The following is a 19425-nucleotide window of genomic DNA, read 5'->3' as shown; positions in this document are numbered from 1 at the left end:
TAACTCCAGACGTGAACACACGGGGTAACTCCAGACGTGAACACACGGGGTAACGCCAGACGTGAACACACGGGGTAACGCCAGACGTGAACACACGGGGTAACTCCAGACGTGAACACACAGGGTAACGCCAGACGTGAACACACGGGGTAACTCCAGACGTGAACACACGGGGTAACTCCAGACGTGAACACACGGGGTAACGCCAGACGTGAACACACGGGGTAACGCCAGACGTGAACACACGGGGTAACTCCAGACGTGAACACACGGGGTAACGCCAGACGTGAACACACGGGGTAACTCCAGACGTGAACACACAGGGTAACGCCAGACGTGAACACACGGGGTAACGCCAGACGTGAACACACGGGGTAACGCCAGACGTGAACACACGGGGTAACGCCAGACGTGAACACACAGGGTAACGCCAGACGTGAACACACGGGGTAACTCCAGACGTGAACACACGGGGTAACGCCAGACGTGAACACACGGGGTAACGCCAGACGTGAACACACGGGGTAACGCCAGACGTGAACACACGGGGTAACTCCAGACGTGAACACACGGGGTAACGCCAGACGTGAACACACGGGGTAACGCCAGACGTGAACACACGGGGTAACTCCAGACGTGAACACACGGGGTAACTCCAGACGTGAACACACGGGGTAACGCCAGACGTGAACACACGGGGTAACGCCAGACGTGAACACACGGGGTAACTCCAGACGTGAACACACAGGGTAACGCCAGACGTGAACACACGGGGTAACTCCAGACGTGAACACACGGGGTAACGCCAGACGTGAACACACGGGGTAACGCCAGACGTGAACACACGGGGTAACTCCAGACGTGAACACACGGGGTAACTCCAGACGTGAACACACGGGGTAACGCCAGACGTGAACACACGGGGGAACGCCAGACGTGAACACACGGGGTAACTCCAGACGTGAACACACAGGGTAACGCCAGACGTGAACACACGGGGTAACTCCAGACGTGAACACACGGGGTAACTCCAGACGTGAACACACGGGGTAACGCCAGACGTGAACACACGGGGTAACGCCAGACGTGAACACACGGGGTAACTCCAGACGTGAACACACGGGGTAACGCCAGACGTGAACACACGGGGTAACTCCAGACGTGAACACACAGGGTAACGCCAGACGTGAACACACGGGGTAACGCCAGACGTGAACACACGGGGTAACGCCAGACGTGAACACACGGGGTAACGCCAGACGTGAACACACAGGGTAACGCCAGACGTGAACACACGGGGTAACTCCAGACGTGAACACACGGGGTAACGCCAGACGTGAACACACGGGGTAACGCCAGACGTGAACACACAGGGTAACGCCAGACGTGAACACACGGGGTAACTCCAGACGTGAACACACGGGGTAACGCCAGACGTGAACACACGGGGTAACGCCAGACGTGAACACACAGGGTAACGCCAGACGTGAACACACGGGGTAACTCCAGACGTGAACACACGGGGTAACGCCAGACGTGAACACACGGGGTAACGCCAGACGTGAACACACGGGGTAACTCCAGACGTGAACACACGGGGTAACGCCAGACGTGAACAAACGGGGTAACTCCAGACGTGAACACACGGGGTAACTCCAGACGTGAACACACAGGTTAATCCCAGACGTGAACACACAGGGTAACGCCAGACGTGAACACACGGGGTAACGCCAGACGTGAACACACAGGGTAACGCCAGACGTGAACACACGGGTTAATGCCAGACGTGAACACACAGGGTAACGCCAGACGTGAACACACGGGGTAACTCCAGACGTGAACACACAGGTTAATCCCAGACGTGAACACACAGGGTAACGCCAGACGTGAACACACGGGGTAACGCCAGACCTGAACACACGTGGGTAACGCCACTGCTGGAACACACAGGGTAACGCCAGACGTGAACACACGGGGTAACGCCAGAAGTGAACACACGGGGTAACTCCAGACGTGAACACACAGGGTAACGCCAGACGTGAACACACAGGGTAACGCCAGACGTGAACACACGGGGTAACGCCAGACGTGAACACACGGGGTAACTCCAGACGTGAACACACGGGGTAACGCCAGACGTGAACACACGGGGTAACGCCAGACGTGAACACACGGGGTAACTCCAGACGTGAACACACGGGGTAACTCCAGACGTGAACACACGGGGTAACGCCAGACGTGAACACACGGGGTAACGCCAGACGTGAACACACGGGGTAACTCCAGACGTGAACACACAGGGTAACGCCAGACGTGAACACACGGGGTAACGCCAGACGTGAACACACGGGGTAACTCCAGACGTGAACACACGGGGTAACGCCAGACGTGAACACACGGGGTAACGCCAGACGTGAACACACGGGGTAACGCCAGACGTGAACACACGGGGTAACGCCAGACGTGAACACACAGGGTAACGCCAGACGTGAACACACAGGGTAACGCCAGACGTGAACACACGGGGTAACGCCAGACGTGAACACACGGGGTAACGCCAGACGTGAACACACGGGGTAACGCCAGACGTGAACACACGGGGTAACTCCAGACGTGAACACACAGGGTAACGCCAGACGTGAACACACGGGGTAACGCCAGACGTGAACACACGGGGTAACGCCAGACGTGAACACACAGGGTAACGCCAGACGTGAACACACGGGGTAACTCCAGACGTGAACACACGGGGTAACACCAGACGTGAACACACGGGGTAACGCCAGACGTGAACACACAGGGTAACGCCAGACGTGAACACACGGGGTAACTCCAGACGTGAACACACGGGGTAACACCAGACGTGAACACACGGGTCAACGCCAGACGTGAACACACGGGGTAACTCCAGACGTGAACACACGGGGTAACACCAGACGTGAACACACGGGGTAACACCAGACGTGAACACACGGGTCAACGCCAGACGTGAACACACGGGGTAACTCCAGACGTGAACACACGGGGTAACTCCAGACGTGAACACACGGGGTAACACCAGACGTGAACACACGGGGTAACACCAGACGTGAACACACGGGGTAACACCAGACGTGAACACACGGGTCAACGCCAGATGTGAACACACGGGGTAACTCCAGACGTGAACACACGGGGTAACTCCAGACGTGAACACACGGGGTAACACCAGACGTGAACACACGGGTCAACGCCAGACGTGAACACACGGGGTAACACCAGACGTGAACACACGGGGTAACGCCAGACGTGAACAAACGGGGTAACTCCAGACGTGAACACACGGGGTAACTCCAGACGTGAACAAACAGGTTAATCCCAGACGTGAAAACACAGGGTAACGCCAGACGTGAACACACGGGGTAACGCCAGACGTGAACACACAGGGTAACGCCAGACGTGAACACACGGGTTAATGCCAGACGTGAACACACAGGGTAACGCCAGAAATGAACACACGGGGTAACTCCAGACGTGAACACACAGGTTAAACCCAGACGTGAACACACAGGGTAACGCCAGACGTGAACACACAGGGTAACGCCAGACGTGAACACACAGGGTAACGCCAGACGTGAACACATGGGTTAATGCCAGACGTGAACACACGGGGTAACTCCAGACGTGAACACACGGGGTAACGCCAGACGTGAACACACAGGGTAACGCCAGACGTGAACACACAGGGTAACGCCAGACGTGAACACACAGGGTAACGCCAGACGTGAACACACAGGGTAACGCCAGACGTGAACACACAGGGTAACGCCAGACGTGAACACACAGGGTAACGCCAGACGTGAACACACGGGGTAACGCCAGACGTGAACACACGGGGTAACGCCAGACGTGAACACACAGGGTAGCGCCAGACGTGAACACACAGGGTAACTCCAGACGTGAACACACGGGGTAACGCCAGACGTGAACACACGGGGTAACGCCAGACGTGAACACACGGGGTAACGCCAGACGTGAACACACGGGGTAACGCCAGACGTGAACACACGGGGTAACGCCAGACGTGAACACACGGGGTAACTCCAGACGTGAACACACAGGGTAACGCCAGACGTGAACACACAGGGTAACGCCAGACGTGAACACACGGGGTAACGCCAGACGTGAACACACGGGGTAACGCCAGACGTGAACACACAGGGTAACGCCAGACGTGAACACACGGGGTAACGCCAGACGTGAACACACGGGGTAACTCCAGACGTGAACACACGGGGTAACGCCAGACGTGAACACACGGGGTAACGCCAGACGTGAACACACAGGTTAATGCCAGACGTGAACACACAGGGTAACGCCAGACGTGAACACACGGGGTAACGCCAGACGTGAACACACAGGTTAATGCCAGACGTGAACACACAGGGTAACGCCAGACGTGAACACACGGGGTAACGCCAGACGTGAACACACAGGTTAATGCCAGACGTGAACACACAGGGTAACTCCAGACGTGAACACACAGGGTAACGCCAGACGTGAACACACAGGTTAATGCCAGAAGTGAACACACGGGGTAACTCCAGACGTGAACACACAGGGTAACGCCAGACGTGAACACACGGGGTAACGCCAGACGTGAACACACAGGGTAACGCCAGAGGTGAACACACAGGTTAATGCCAGAAGTGAACACACGGGGTAACTCCAGACGTGAACACACGGGGTAACGCCAGACGTGAACACACGGGGTAACGCCAGACGTGAACACACAGGGTAACGCCAGAGGTGAACACACAGGTTAATGCCAGAAGTGAACACACGGGGTAACTCCAGACGTGAACACACAGGTTAATGCCAGACGTGAACACACAGGGTAACGCCAGACGTGAACACACGGGGTAACGCCAGACGTGAACACACAGGTTAATGCCAGAAGTGAACACACGGGGTAACTCCAGACGTGAACACACAGGGTAACGCCAGACGTGAACACACGGGGTAACGCCAGACGTGAACACACAGGGTAACGCCAGAGGTGAACACACAGGTTAATGCCAGAAGTGAACACACGGGGTAACTCCAGACGTGAACACACGGGGTAACGCCAGACGTGAACACACGGGGTAACGCCAGACGTGAACACACAGGTTAATGCCAGAAGTGAACACACGGGGTAACTCCAGACGTGAACACACAGGGTAACGCCAGACGTGAACACACGGGGTAACGCCAGACGTGAACACACAGGGTAACGCCAGACGTGAACACACGGGGTAACGCCAGACGTGAACACACAGGTTAATGCCAGAAGTGAACACACGGGGTAACTCCAGACGTGAACACACAGGGTAACGCCAGACGTGAACACACGGGGTAACGCCAGACGTGAACACACAGGGTAACGCCAGAGGTGAACACACAGGTTAATGCCAGAAGTGAACACACGGGGTAACTCCAGACGTGAACACACGGGGTAACGCCAGACGTGAACACACGGGGTAACGCCAGAGGTGAACACACAGGTTAATGCCAGAAGTGAACACACGGGGTAACTCCAGACGTGAACACACAGGGTAACGCCAGACGTGAACACACAGGGTAACTCCAGACGTGAACACACGGGGTAACTCCAGACGTGAACACACGGGGTAACGCCAGACGTGAACACACGGGGTAACTCCAGACGTGAACACACGGGGTAACGCCAGACGTGAACACACGGGGTAACGCCAGACGTGAACACACGGGGTAACTCCAGACGTGAACACACGGGGTAACGCCAGACGTGAACACACGGGGTAACGCCAGACGTGAACACACGGGGTAACTCCAGACGTGAACACACGGGGTAACGCCAGAAGTGAACACACGGGGTAACTCCAGACGTGAACACACAGGGTAACGCCAGACGTGAACACACAGGGTAACGCCAGACGTGAACACACGGGGTAACTCCAGACGTGAACACACGGGGTAACGCCAGAGGTGAACACACGGGGTAACGCCAGAGGTGAACACACAGGTTAATGCCAGACGTGAACACACGGGGTAATGCCAGACGTGAACACACGGGGTAACACCAGAGGTGAACACACGGGGTAACGCCAGACGTGAACACACAGGGTAACGCCAGACGTGAACACACGGGGTAATGCCAGACGTGAACACACGGGGTAACGCCAGACGTGAACACACGGGGTAACTCCAGACGTGAACACACGGGGTAACGCCAGAGGTGAACACACGGGGTAACGCCAGAGGTGAACACACAGGTTAATGCCAGACGTGAACACACGGGGTAATGCCAGACGTGAACACACGGGGTAACGCCAGAGGTGAACACACGGGGTAACGCCAGACGTGAACACACAGGGTAACGCCAGACGTGAACACACAGGTTAATGCCAGACGTGAACACACGGGGTAACGCCACTGTTGGAACGCGTCCGTACTCATGCCTTCAGCAAACCCAGATAAGCCTATCGCTCTCCATCATCACTAAACAAGCCTGAGCAAACCACATTAGGCAGAACACACACACACACATTACAAGAGCTTCAGGCTACACTCTTTATCTGAGACTGTGTGTTTGTGTGTGTGTGTGCATGTGTGTTACCACGCCGATTCAACATGAACCACTGATTCAATTTAAAAAAACAATTAGCAAATTCAGAACAATTCAATTTGTTTCAGCATAATTAGATGTGAGTAATAACTATAGTCAGCTAGAAAAATAACTGATAGCATTCTGATAAACATATACACTATTATATATTTGTATATACATATTAATAATATTTTTTTTACTTAACCTGTAAGAAATATCTTCATTATTTAATGCACGTTTCAATAAATCATTAATTGAAACAAGTTATTATAGTTTATTGGCGTTCAAATGTTTATATTTAACCAACAAACTGGAGTAGAAACAAGTGTGTTATTAAAAAGTTGATATAAAACTGCCTTATGTGCAATTTAAATGTTTAGTCCCAAACTCAGTGTGAGCTACTTGAGTGTTTGCTTTATAATTGATTATTAATGTGCATCCCTATATATATATATATATTAAAACTAATAAGAGTGACAAAAACACTGTAAAATAAGTACATGTTAACAAGACAAAGTATATTGTATATGTATATTCTGCATACAAATAAATAGACCAATGACATAATATACACATATAGGGGAGAAAAAAAGAGCTAAATATATAGATATAATAGTATATACAGGTACAGTAATAATTTTAATGAATAGGTTATTCCAGTGCAATATAACAATTTTCTTCTTTATTTGAGTATATATATTTGAGTGATTAATAGATATCTAGACAATTTGAAACAATCATAATAATAATATTTGTAGTAATAGTAGTAATAATAATAGTGGCAGTAGTAGCAGCAGCAGCAATAATAGTAATATTAACTCTGCTAATAATGACAATAATATTAATAATAATATAGTTTTACGCGACTTTAGATCAGTCCGCAAAATAACTGCAGACTAAAATGAGTCAATTTAAAAGCCCTAAAAGATAAACCCTGAGAAACCTCACCAGTGCCACGGTAAGAGCGCGTCGGGTCGATACGAGGAGGACATGATGCCGCTGGTGTGCGAGTCTCAGTACGAGGAAGCGTTAGATTGTGACTACGAGCTGCTGAATGTAAATGTCATGTGGACAGTAATGAAATAAGCTCTTGTGTAAGCAGTACGAGTGTTCACAGGTGAAGCGCTCCTCTATTAGCCCTCGCATCGATCGGGCGTCCCGGGACCGACCCCAGAGGTCATCATTTATGTATTAAGCAGGTTTAAAGGTATCCATTTCTTTTTATGTTCTTTTCCAGCAGTAATGTGGAAGTAATCAGAGACGGGTTTGATATTTCTGCGCTCCTGACACCTCGAGCGATCGATGTCCCGCAGAAACCCACCTGGACACAGAAGCGCTGGATAAAAGCATGTGTGTGTGTGTGTGTGTGTGTGTGTGTGTGTGTTTGAGGCCCGATGGAGCCGGTTCTCAAGGGCCCGTCTGCTGATGTCGATATCAGATCGAGGGCCCGTGAGGCTCTTAAAGAGCAGCTTTAGCTCCGCCTCTGATGAGTGTGTGTGTGTGTGTGTGTGTGTGTGTGTTTCTCTCACACGCGCCGGCGGACGCAAGCGTTTGAACATCTGACAGTGAATCTCATGACACGAGCCTCTGAAAATAATCATCCGGCACAAACTCAACGACTAATCAATCCATTCGTTCTCTAACGACAGGACGGTCTCAGCGCTTTACTGTCAACAGCCGTAATTATCATAGTGTGTGTGTGTTCGTTTTAGGGCTGGGCATTTACTAGGGGTGACACAATATATCGCAATATGAAAATGCAACATTATGTATTGTGTATAGTTCACCCAAAATAAAATGAATGTGTGAGAAACAATTCAAGTTTTAGTGTCAGAACTGTATATAATGTTGAATATAATGTATAATAATGCAGTGGGGGAATATGTGTGTGTGCTGATAATGCCAGATGTCTGATGTCACCAGTAAAAGTGTCCGACATTATTTTAAATATATCTAGTCAGTGACAGAGATCATCATATTCATCTACAATAATTCAGTGTTTTCAGCTTCAGAATCATGAATATTGTTATTCTGGTGTCTCTATTGTCCTGTGCTTTGGGTTTCAGCACCAAGTCCAAGCCTGTTCATTCACACACACAATGTCATATCACATTTAGCATTTAATCATTTGATTGTTCACCTTTTATCTTGGAGTCTCGCAGTAATATGGTGTATCGTGATATGTGTCGAATCGTGACATTGACGCATATTTCATGATTCGATGCATTGGTTGCACTTTAGATTTAGGTTTATTAACTAAGACTAATTTCAGTACGATAAGAACTGCTATGACTAATGTGCTCTTCTGTGTCGAGCACATGACGGATGAACGAGTGATGTTTTATTGTTATTATACTTCACACACACTCTCAGCAGAGCGTCGATGTGTTCTGGCTGTAAACTTCATGCGTTCCTTCACAGATCTCGAAAGCAAAGCTGTGTTTCTCATGTGTGGAGATTTCATCTATTCTATTGTCCTCAAAACACATCGTGATTATGTTTGGGGATCGCTGTAAAACAAACAAACACAAAAAAACAATCACTTCTGATAAAAAAAGTAAAAATATTAACATGCAACTACAGTTCTGGAATATTCATACATAGGGAGCGTTTCTACACATTACAATAATGCAGATTTAGACAGGTTTGGTGTGTGTGTGGAGGTTTAAGGGGTCGACGGTGTAATTATAGACGTCATCACAGACATTAATTACAGGTATTTTTAAATACAAGTACACTGTAAAACATGTACCAGTGCACTGAATCAAACGATTCATTTAATTGTTAGTGCATAGCAAAAAATCCAGCTTTTAATGTTGTTTATGTGTGTATGTGGTGTTTTTAATATGCTTTAAGACACACCATGTGTAAGTTCATAAGTCGACAGCATTGCTGAGTATTTCCTCCTTAAAACTGCAGTGAACCAAAGACAGTCTCAAAAACACGGTTTGAAATCGCTGGTGTTTCTGACGTCACAAACGACCTTGTAACCAATCAGATCAACGTGTGATCGTCAACCAGTGGATCTCTGAGCTGAGTGAGTGAGTGGAGGCGGGGCTCATCTGCATATTCATAGAACCGCGCATACTAAATGAGGCGAGGGTGTCGAGTTACATTCAAGATATTTTAAGGTATGAAAGCATTTTTTTCAAGGAATAAACATTTAAATATGTCATTTTGGTGAGTTTTAAGGGATGAAATGATCGACTACAGGGAGACTTTAATATAAAGCGGGATCATCCAAACAGAGTAGAAGTGAAACACACTGAGATACTATTAAAGACTATAAGAGAAACTTGGACCATGTGAACATAAAGACTTTAAGAAGAAAAAGAGAACACACACACACACACACACGCACTTCACTCACATTAAACTATTTAAATACAATTCAAAGAACTGCTTTCTTGATCACTCGTATCTTTGCCAAATGTAACTATATTATCGTCCAGCTTTAATCCGCTAAATGTGACATAAGGCATGAAGATATTATAAACATTATCATTATGATTTGATGTGACGCCGTTTGGAAACCATGTGCTGAAAACACACACGAGTGTAATATGATGAAGGAGCCACACACACACACACACACTATATGATGAACGTCAACTCAATCTCCACGAACTTCAGTCTCGTGACACACACGAAAGACAATTCCACCTCATCACATCTCACAGCTGTGTGAAGAGACGTACACGCCTGTGTGTTCATAATAATGCAGAAGAAAACCTCACGCTCTTGATTTCTGAGGAGTTCACGTGTTCAACTATAGATGGCACTATTGCACCATCACACACACACGCTGAACGGCACACCTAAAACACAGCCATTCCTTTATGTTCAAGTGTCATTTGCTCAAAAGATAACATCTAATTAAGTCAAAGTGCTGGATGAATCTTTAAAAACATCACACTCCTGGAGCAGAACACACTCCTGGAGCAGAACACACTCCTGGAGCAGAACACACTCCTGGAGCAGAACACACTCCTGGAGCAGAACACACTCCTGGAGCAGAACACACTCCTGGAGCAGAACACACTCCTGATGCGGACGCTCTCGCACCGCAGGTTCAGCCGCTCATTACCGCACGATTGCTGTCAGGCAAAGACACACACTCACATCCTTCTGATAGCCGGAAATAATCTGGACGTACAAAAGAAACTTTTTTTTATTTGGCTAATTTTGTCATCATCAAAATGAATGTATAATTTTTGTATCATTCTCGATGTTCTGATGATGAAATTATGCTGGAAACAGGAGAATGTGCATAATGCATAATGGCCATCATGCGACTATACAAACAACAATATAAAGAGTGTGATGAATGATGTAAAACTGTAAATTTAAACATTAATTTTACAATTATAAATGTCCACAAAGATGCTGTTTCAGAAGCATTTCATGAAAGAGTCTCTTCTGCTCTGCATTACTTTGATAAAAATACAGTAAAAACGGTGAAATATTATTATAATGTAAATCATCTGTTTTCTATGTGAATATACAGTAAAGTGTAATTTATTCCTGTGATCAAAGCTGAATTTATCATCATTACTCCAGTCTTCAGTGTCACATGATCCTTCAGAAATCACTCTAATATGAGGATCTGATGCTCAAGACACATTTATGATTATTATCAGTGTTGAAAACAGTTCATATTTTTGTGGAAACTGTGAAACATTTTATTTTTCAGGATTCATTGATGAATAGAAAGTTCAAAAGAACAGTATTTATTTGAAATATAATCTTTTGTAACATTATCAATGCCTTTACTGTCACTTTTGATCAATTTAATGTGGCCTTGATGAATAAAAGTATTCATTTATTTTCTTTAAATCTTACAGACAACAAACTTTTGAACGTTAATGTACAGTATATAAAGAGTCTCTTTGTTAATAAACATTAAAGTCCTCATGAAAGGGAAGTTACGCTGGTCGTTTCTCCTCTATTGTGCCGTATATCGAGTGAAGCGCTTCTGGAACAAGAACACATGTGGGCGGGGCTTGATTGTGTCTGTGTGGAACTGATTGGATGGTTGTGGTTTGCTATTGGCTGATCTCATGTGAGTGACAGGTTATAGCCCCGCCCTCGTCATCAGAGAAGAGAAGAGATGCTGCAAGAGGAACTTAATCTCATTCAAGATTATTAACACAATAATGATATGCACATAAAAAAATGTCCATTTTGATTTCATGGTCACTTTAAACTATTTAAAAGTTATACACTCATCAAAACAGAGAGCGCATGCTTTCACTCATGATGTAGTGTATTAAAAAGCCTTTATAATGCCCTCAATATTCAAGACAAGGGGCAATAATACCTCTGTATGTCTTTTATGTGTATCTCATTTAATATAGTTAATCAACATCATATGAATAGTGGCATTTGTTTTCCAAATATCAGCACGATTACAAATGTATTGATTAAATGTAAGAATTTAACACAAAAGATGAAAAAAAATGGCTTTATAAAGGTAAAAATGGCCATAAAAAAGGTAAAAAATCAATTTAATATATTGGAAAATATGATTTCTGTCACTGATGTGAACTGACCAGCACACAGAATATGAAGAACATCAAAAACTTTATGAGTTTCTGTCCACGACGGTCCTAAACCTGCCGAAGTACCAACACAATACACACACTCAGCAACATATCGCCTAATTATTGTTATCGAGAAAATCAACCCTAGTTGTAATACCCATGTCATTATACACGTGTGTCCTCATAAACCAACGAGAACACACACACACACACACACACACGCCATCAGGAGAACAATGTACAGACGTCTATCTGATGCCCTGGAGGCGATGACCTCTGACCCCTGACCCGTGCTGTTTAAACATCAGTGGTTAGAGTTCACACACATCTGAGATCCAGCTGATCAGGTACACTGAGATTCAAAGGCCATCTTTCCCCACTCTCGTGTCATGTCTTCAGATGCGGACAGAAATGCAGACAGAATCCGCAGAATCATAAACATGGAATTTCTGTATGACGTTATGGAATGTTATGGAATTTGGTCAATTTTGTATTAAATCAGACGCAGGGTTGCACACTTAATCGACTGGCGATATGGACTAGTGTGTGTGCTGTGAATATTAAAGACTGCTGTGTATGGACTGAAATATTATCACCATATTTGATTCCATATCATACAATTAATTACAATTAATGGGGAAGGAAATACTTTCTACATATTTGTTAGAATGAATGTAAACATGTAAACTTGTATGTTCACAATTAAACTCCACAGAGTAGCTAACTTTTAGTTCATCCACACAGACACGCGCAGAAATCTCTCTCTAGCAACATGTCCTGCTTATTTCTGCTGTGATAGTTAATCTGTTAGATTAATCCAACTAACTCACAGCTCTTCACCACAACCCGCCAAAATAAACGTTCTGTCTAACTTGAAGAAATTATGACAGAAGTACATGACTATTGTACAGTAGAATGAATACCTCTCAAAGAAATATTAACAATAAAAATACAGTTTATTATTGGTTTATGCCTTAATTTTATTAACACCATTTTTGATAATAAATTTGTATTAAATCAGACATTCAGAAAAAAACACAGAATTTCTAAAAAAGCAAAAGGGCCCTGTTATTGTAAAAAAATATATATAAAAAATTATATATATAAATAATTACGATTGACATTTTTCAATTTAAATTATTATTAATAATTAATTATTACATTTGGTTATGAACATTAAACCATTAAAACGGAAATCCAGAAAATCAAAAAGATAAAAAAAGAATTTGGGGGAAAAAAAATGGAATTTGGGGAAAAGGAAAAATCATTTCATTCATTCAAAACGCCTGAATCATGCAGGGACACGGCAACTGTGTTTGAATCACTTGTTAGACCGAATCTTTCAAAAACGTGGATTAATTCACAAACGAAACATCATGAAATGCACAATGGCTCAAACCTGTGGATCTGTTTGGAACTATTCGTAGGAATAATAGAGCAAAAACAATATTCTGAGTCTAAAATGTAAGTCACCTTATATTAACTTATCGTTTTATTGAAATGTTTTATAAAGTTAATATCACGTTTGCAATAGTGCTGATATTGGGGAAAACAGCACTCATGCTCAGGTGTGGTTTTGTGTATATGCTGTTATAAATATTTAAAACAAGAACTCATACAGAACTCATTTTTGGGGCAATTTAATAGATTTTTGGTGTTATTTTTGCCCTGAGGGCCATTCATTTCTGACCCTGGTGTGTAAGTTTGCAGATCTTTACACACTAATTACACACTAAAGCAAGAGGAAAACATTAAAAAGCATCATATGCATATATAATTATTTGAATGAAAAGTGTTTCAAAGTATGATGTTTTGAAGAATGTTGCTAATCAAACGGTTCTGGTGACCACTGATAATTCAATTTTGGGTGGAACAGATAAATATGGTTTCATTTTTAAGTGCCTCTATAAAAGTCATCATTAAAGGGAAGTTGCGCTCGTCTTTTATTCTCTATCTTCTATTGTGTCGTATATCCGAGTGAAACGCTTCTGGATCAAGAACACATGTGGGCGGGGCTTGTTCGGTCCATTGGGAGCTGATTGGATGGTTGTAGCTGCTGAAAGTCCGTGATGTAATTCCTCATTATCGGAGAGCTTTAGAAGCGTCTTGTTTCGATTACAGAGCTGTGCTTCCTCAAAACAACTGCAGGAGTTTGAGATCGGAGGCTGAACGGTTAAATTCCCAGCGCAGGTTCAGATCCGCACACACACACCTAACCTCCTCCAGCCCAAAACAACAAGCCCTTAAAATTTGATGCCAGTCTTGTGTGAAAATAAGGGGGAAGGCGTCTGTCGGGCCTCAAACGCGTGTGGGAGTCTGAAATCTCTCTCAGTTCTCCTCAGATTCAGGAAGTGATGCGAGCAAACATCACATCAGCTGACAGACACAACGCATTCAACAATCACAACACTATCAAATATAGCCGCTAGCAGCAATTATCGGGGCCAAGCGCAATAAGAGGAAAGACATGCCGACATGGCTGGGAGTGGCAGACCGACTGCAGCAAGGAGCAATTAAAGACATTTTAAGACGATTTTAGGCGAAATGGCTGAAAAATCATATAAACAGTAACTAAAATATGATTGAATGGATTATCACTTTCGACCAATAGGTGGCGCAGTTACGAAATTGATGTGATGTGGTCAGAGTGAGGTGACAATAACACATACGAAGTTTGGTGTCAAAATGTGAAGGCATTGCAGAGATAAAGCTTAAATAGTTATTTTGGCATCATGCCTCAACTTTGCTGCTGCGGTAAAGAAAACGGTTTCATCCATCAACACGAAATCCACAACTTTTAGTCGGCACGGTCTGGAGATGACACGATTCGATTTTGGTGAAAATCGGACAAACGGTCTAGGAGGAGTTTGAAGAAGTAGGTTTTAAAAGAAAATAAAGATGGCGGACTGGACGTTTGGGAAAATATGGCAAAATTGGTATCTGTGTTTTCGGCATAACCCAAGGAATCTATTAAGACCAGTGTCATTACAATAGGCAAATTTATTCAAAAGTTATTAGCATTTTGGGATTTTTTTAATATATATTTTTTTACCACAAGGTGGCGCTGCCCGGATATTTTTGAGTACCTTCAAGGCATGGTGCCGATGACTCATACCGAGTTTCGTAACGATACGCTAAAGCATTAATAAAGTATAGTCTTTCATATCACAATACTGTATTGAAGTCAATGGCAATTTCATGTTTTGTTCTACAATAGCGCCACCAAGAGGCTCAATCCCACAGTTCCCACAGTGTCCTCAGAGTGAGCCCATACATGTGTGTCAAATTTGGTGAAAATATCTAATTTCGTTTTGGAGTTATAGATATTTATATGTATAAACACATAAAAAAATTACCCACACCTGACTTTGTTTGCATTTTCTTGCCACTTACTATCAATATTTTGGCATTTGGGCATTAGCGTATAGCCAGCGACCTATGTTTCCAAACTTCTGACGGTGGTTTCGTCTCAATCGGTCTAACGGTTTCGAAGATATTGGCAAATGTTTTTTAAGCGCTAAATCACAACGCTACACAAACCGTAAGGCGAAACCTAGCATGTTTGGTATCGTTGGACTCGGCAGGGATTCAGGAACCCAAGGAGATGACTCCCGTGAAAATAAGTCAACCACACCCAGAGTTATAAGCATTTAAAAAATGTATTTTACCACTAGGTGGCGCTGGTTCAAAACTTCTCCGGCTCATTCAAGGCATCGTACTGATGACCCATACCGAGTTTCGTAACAATACGTTCATAAAATACAGCATTTTGGTTCAAAATTCAAAATGGCCGACGCCTAAAATAGTCGAATTGGATATCAGTCGACTCGGTATGACGCCCTGAATCTAACGAGACCACTTATGATTTTTGGACAAACCGTTCATAGGTTATAAGCAAAAATAGCCATTTTCCTTATCTCCGGACCAGTAGGTGGCGCTGCGCCGAAACACAGCATGTAGACTCAGGTCATGCTTCTGATGACATGGACCAAGTTTGGTCCGAATACGATAAAGCGTTGCGGAGATTCAGCCTTACGTATGTTTTTGCAAGCGCTACGTAAAATTCGAACGCAATATTCAATAACAGTTTGACAAATCAACTCGAATTGCATAACTTTTTGTCGGCATGGTCTGAAGCTGATCTGGTTAAATTTTCGTAGCAAAAATTGAAGCACCCGTCTAGAACGAGTTCGAAAAAGTAGGTTTTTCGGAAGATTCAAAATGGCGGAAAATTTAGTTTCTAGCCCGTATAGTTCAAAAAGTTATTGGCATAAACATGAGTGAAACTTTGGACAGTTGGTGGCGCTAGAGGGATTGTGTTAGAGTCTCCAAATTTGCTATGGTGACTGTTCAGACTGTCCTCTATCTGTGTGCCAAATTTCATAACTTTCCCGCAAGCGGTTCTATGGGCTGCCTTAGACTTCCATACGGAAGAAGAATAATAATAAGAACGGCAACGATTTCAAGAGGAGCTGCGCACTTTCAGTGCTTGGACATCAGAAGTGCAGCAACACCTCCTTCAGCTGAACACTCACACTTTACAACACTTTAACTATGGCTACCAGTCCACCGAATACTGTTTTCCTTTAAACTAAATGGCACAAAGATTCACCTTACCACTTTTCTTAACGCACAGAAACTTGGCTAACCCTGGACGCGACCGCGGCAGGATCCTGGTTAAACTGAGATCACGATTCTCCCACGATTCTGAACTGACAACTAAACAAAACATAATTTACTAGAAGTTCTGACAAAATTGCTCCGCTGGACTCGAACAGCACTAGCGCTCGTTCCGCTGGACTCGAACAGCACTAGCGCTCGTTCCGCTGGACTCGAACAGCACTAGCGCTCGTTCTGATGGACTCGAACAGCACTAGCGCTCGTTCCGCTGGACTCGAACAGCACTAGCGCTCGTTCCGCTGGACTCGAACAGCACTAGCGCTCGTTCCGCTGGACTCGAACAGCACCAGCGCTCGTTCCGCTGGACTCGAACAGCACCAGCGCTCGTTCCGCTGGACTCGAACAGCACTAGCGCTCGTTCCGCTGGACTCGAACAGCACTAGCGCTCGTTCCGCTGGACTCGAACAGCACTAGCGCTCGTTCTGATGGACTCGAACAGCACTAGCGCTCGTTCCGCTGGACTCGAACAGCACTAGCGCTCGTTCCGCTGGACTCGAACAGCACTAGCGCTCGTTCCGCTGGACTCGAACAGCACTAGCGCTCGTTCCGCTGGACTCGAACAGCACTAGCGCTCGTTCTGATGGACTCGAACAGCTCTAGCGCTCGTTCCGCTGGACTCGAACAGCACTAGCGCTCGTTCCGCTGGACTCGAACAGCACTAGCGCTCGTTCCGCTGGACTCGAACAGCACTAGCGCTCGTTCCGCTGGACTCGAACAGCACTAGCGCTCGTTCCGCTGGACTCGAACAGCACTAGCGCTCGTTCCGCTGGACTCGAACAGCACCAGCGCTCGTTCCGCTGGACTCGAACAGCACTAGCGCTCGTTCCGCTGGACTCGAACAGCACCAGCGCTCGTTCCGCTGGACTCGAACAGCACTAGCGCTCGTTCCGCTGGACTCGAACAGCACTAGCGCTCGTTCCGCTGGACTCGAACAGCACTAGCGCTCGTTCCGCTGGACTCGAACAGCACCAGCGCTCGTTCCGCTGGACTCGAACAGCACCAGCGCTCGTTCCGCTGGACTCGAACAGCACCAGCGCTCGTTCCGCTGGACTCGAACAGCACCAGCGCTCGTTCCGCTGGACTCGAACAGCACCAGCGCTCGTTCCGCTGGACTCGAACAGCACTAGCGCTCGTTCCGCTGGACTCGAACAGCACTAGCGCTCGTTCTGATGGACTCGAACAGCACCAGTGCTCCTGCAGACGCAGAGGTGTTTTACCTGGATGAGTTTGAGCAGCTGATAGAGATCCTCCACCTCGTCTCCTTCCGTCTGGCTGTACTCTCTTCCGGTCTGCAGACTCGAGCCCTTGATAGTGTGCCTGTAGAGGGGCAGATCCATGGCCTCCGCCAGCAGATCCACGGCCTGGTGACCCACCGTCTGATACATGTAACTGTCCAGCTCATCCGACACGGCTGACCAACAACACAGGAATTACTGACAATATACACACAAATATAAACACATATGCATGAACATTCAAAATTTGGGGACTTTTAATGCTTATGAAAGAGTCTCTTCTGCTCACCAAGGTTGTGTTTATTTGATCAAAAATACAGTAAAAACAGTGAAATATTATTAGAATGTAAATCAGCTGTTTTCTATGTGAATATATAGTAAAGTGTAATTTATTCCTGTGATCAAAGCTGAATTTTCAGTATCATTACTCCAGTCTTCAGTGTCACATGATCCTTATATCCTAATGTAAAAACTATAACTGTAACTCAGCATTTAGCAGTGTCTGGGGAGATCTTAATTGGGAAAAGTAATTATTGTGATCTTACCGTGTGCAGGAGGCCTGAGGTTGGCAAGGGCCACTATAGTGTGACCAGCAGACACACACTGCATCATGTTATAACAGCTGTCTTTACCGCCACTGCAACACACACACACACACACACACACACAGGTTTAACTTACACCATCATATTCACGTCTCGTTGTAATCGCGGTAGACGCAGCGTCGTGTTAACGTTACCTGATCAACGCAACAACTCTCATGATGTTTATTTCACAGATGATGTTTTAATCGCTGCAGACAAACAGAAAGTCAATAGCAGTGACTGTAACCTGTGTTGATCATCACACACACACGTGTTTCTGCAGCCAGACTGTAAACACTGGCGCTTCTTCCGGGTGACTGAAGGACCCCGTGAGGAGGCTGTCTGAGGATCTGCCTGAGCGAAATGCTCTGACTGACCGCCGAGCCAACCTTTCTGCTACATAACACACTGGATATTCTGCTTAAATATCCGCTATATGGAAGCAACATAAGAAAATAATAATGATTTTGTAAATCACAAATTTGACACGTAAAATTTCATTTTGAGACAACGTCGAAACTATGACATAAGTAGCCTAATAATTATGAGGTAAATTCGGAATTATGGCGTACAAGTCATGACTTTCGAGTCAAATATACTCGAGTCAAAATTTCATTGTCATGACATTTACTAGTAAGAATTATGATATAGTATGTAATCATTTTCACTTTTTTAATCTCATAAATATGACTTAGTATGTCAATTTGGACTTTATCTCATAATTTAGATTTTTGTTATGAAGACTCGAAAAAAACTCTTTACTCTTTGAAAGA

The 19425-nt window shown here is 45.4% G+C and overlaps 1 protein-coding gene across 4 annotated transcripts in view; it reads right to left on the bottom strand.

Moving 5' to 3' along the window:
* The window catches only part of dph6 (diphthamine biosynthesis 6), a 136735-nt gene extending 117757 nt beyond the window's left edge, over window positions 1–18978 (bottom strand). Inside the window, exons 1-3 of one of the 4 annotated variants that reach the window (XM_056236067.1) lie at window positions 18808–18978; window positions 18614–18705; window positions 18051–18244 (exon numbers count right to left, since the gene is read on the bottom strand). In XM_056236067.1, the coding sequence (XP_056092042.1) occupies window positions 18051–18244; window positions 18614–18705; window positions 18808–18830 (309 nt within the window). In that variant the 5' untranslated portion in view covers window positions 18831–18978. The remainder of the gene's footprint in view (window positions 1–18050; window positions 18245–18613; window positions 18706–18807) is intronic. The other 3 variants (XM_056236068.1, XM_056236070.1, XM_056236071.1) reach the window with 3 other exon arrangements.
* Between the last annotated feature and the right edge of the window lie 447 nt (window positions 18979–19425).

The sequence above is a fragment of the Rhinichthys klamathensis genome, unplaced genomic scaffold (assembly GCF_029890125.1).
Source record: "Rhinichthys klamathensis goyatoka isolate OS25496 unplaced genomic scaffold, OSU_Roscu_1.1 h1tg000437l_1, whole genome shotgun sequence".
Classification (NCBI taxonomy): Eukaryota; Metazoa; Chordata; class Actinopteri; order Cypriniformes; family Leuciscidae; genus Rhinichthys; species Rhinichthys klamathensis.
This window is presented reverse-complemented; position numbering and strand designations above follow the sequence as displayed.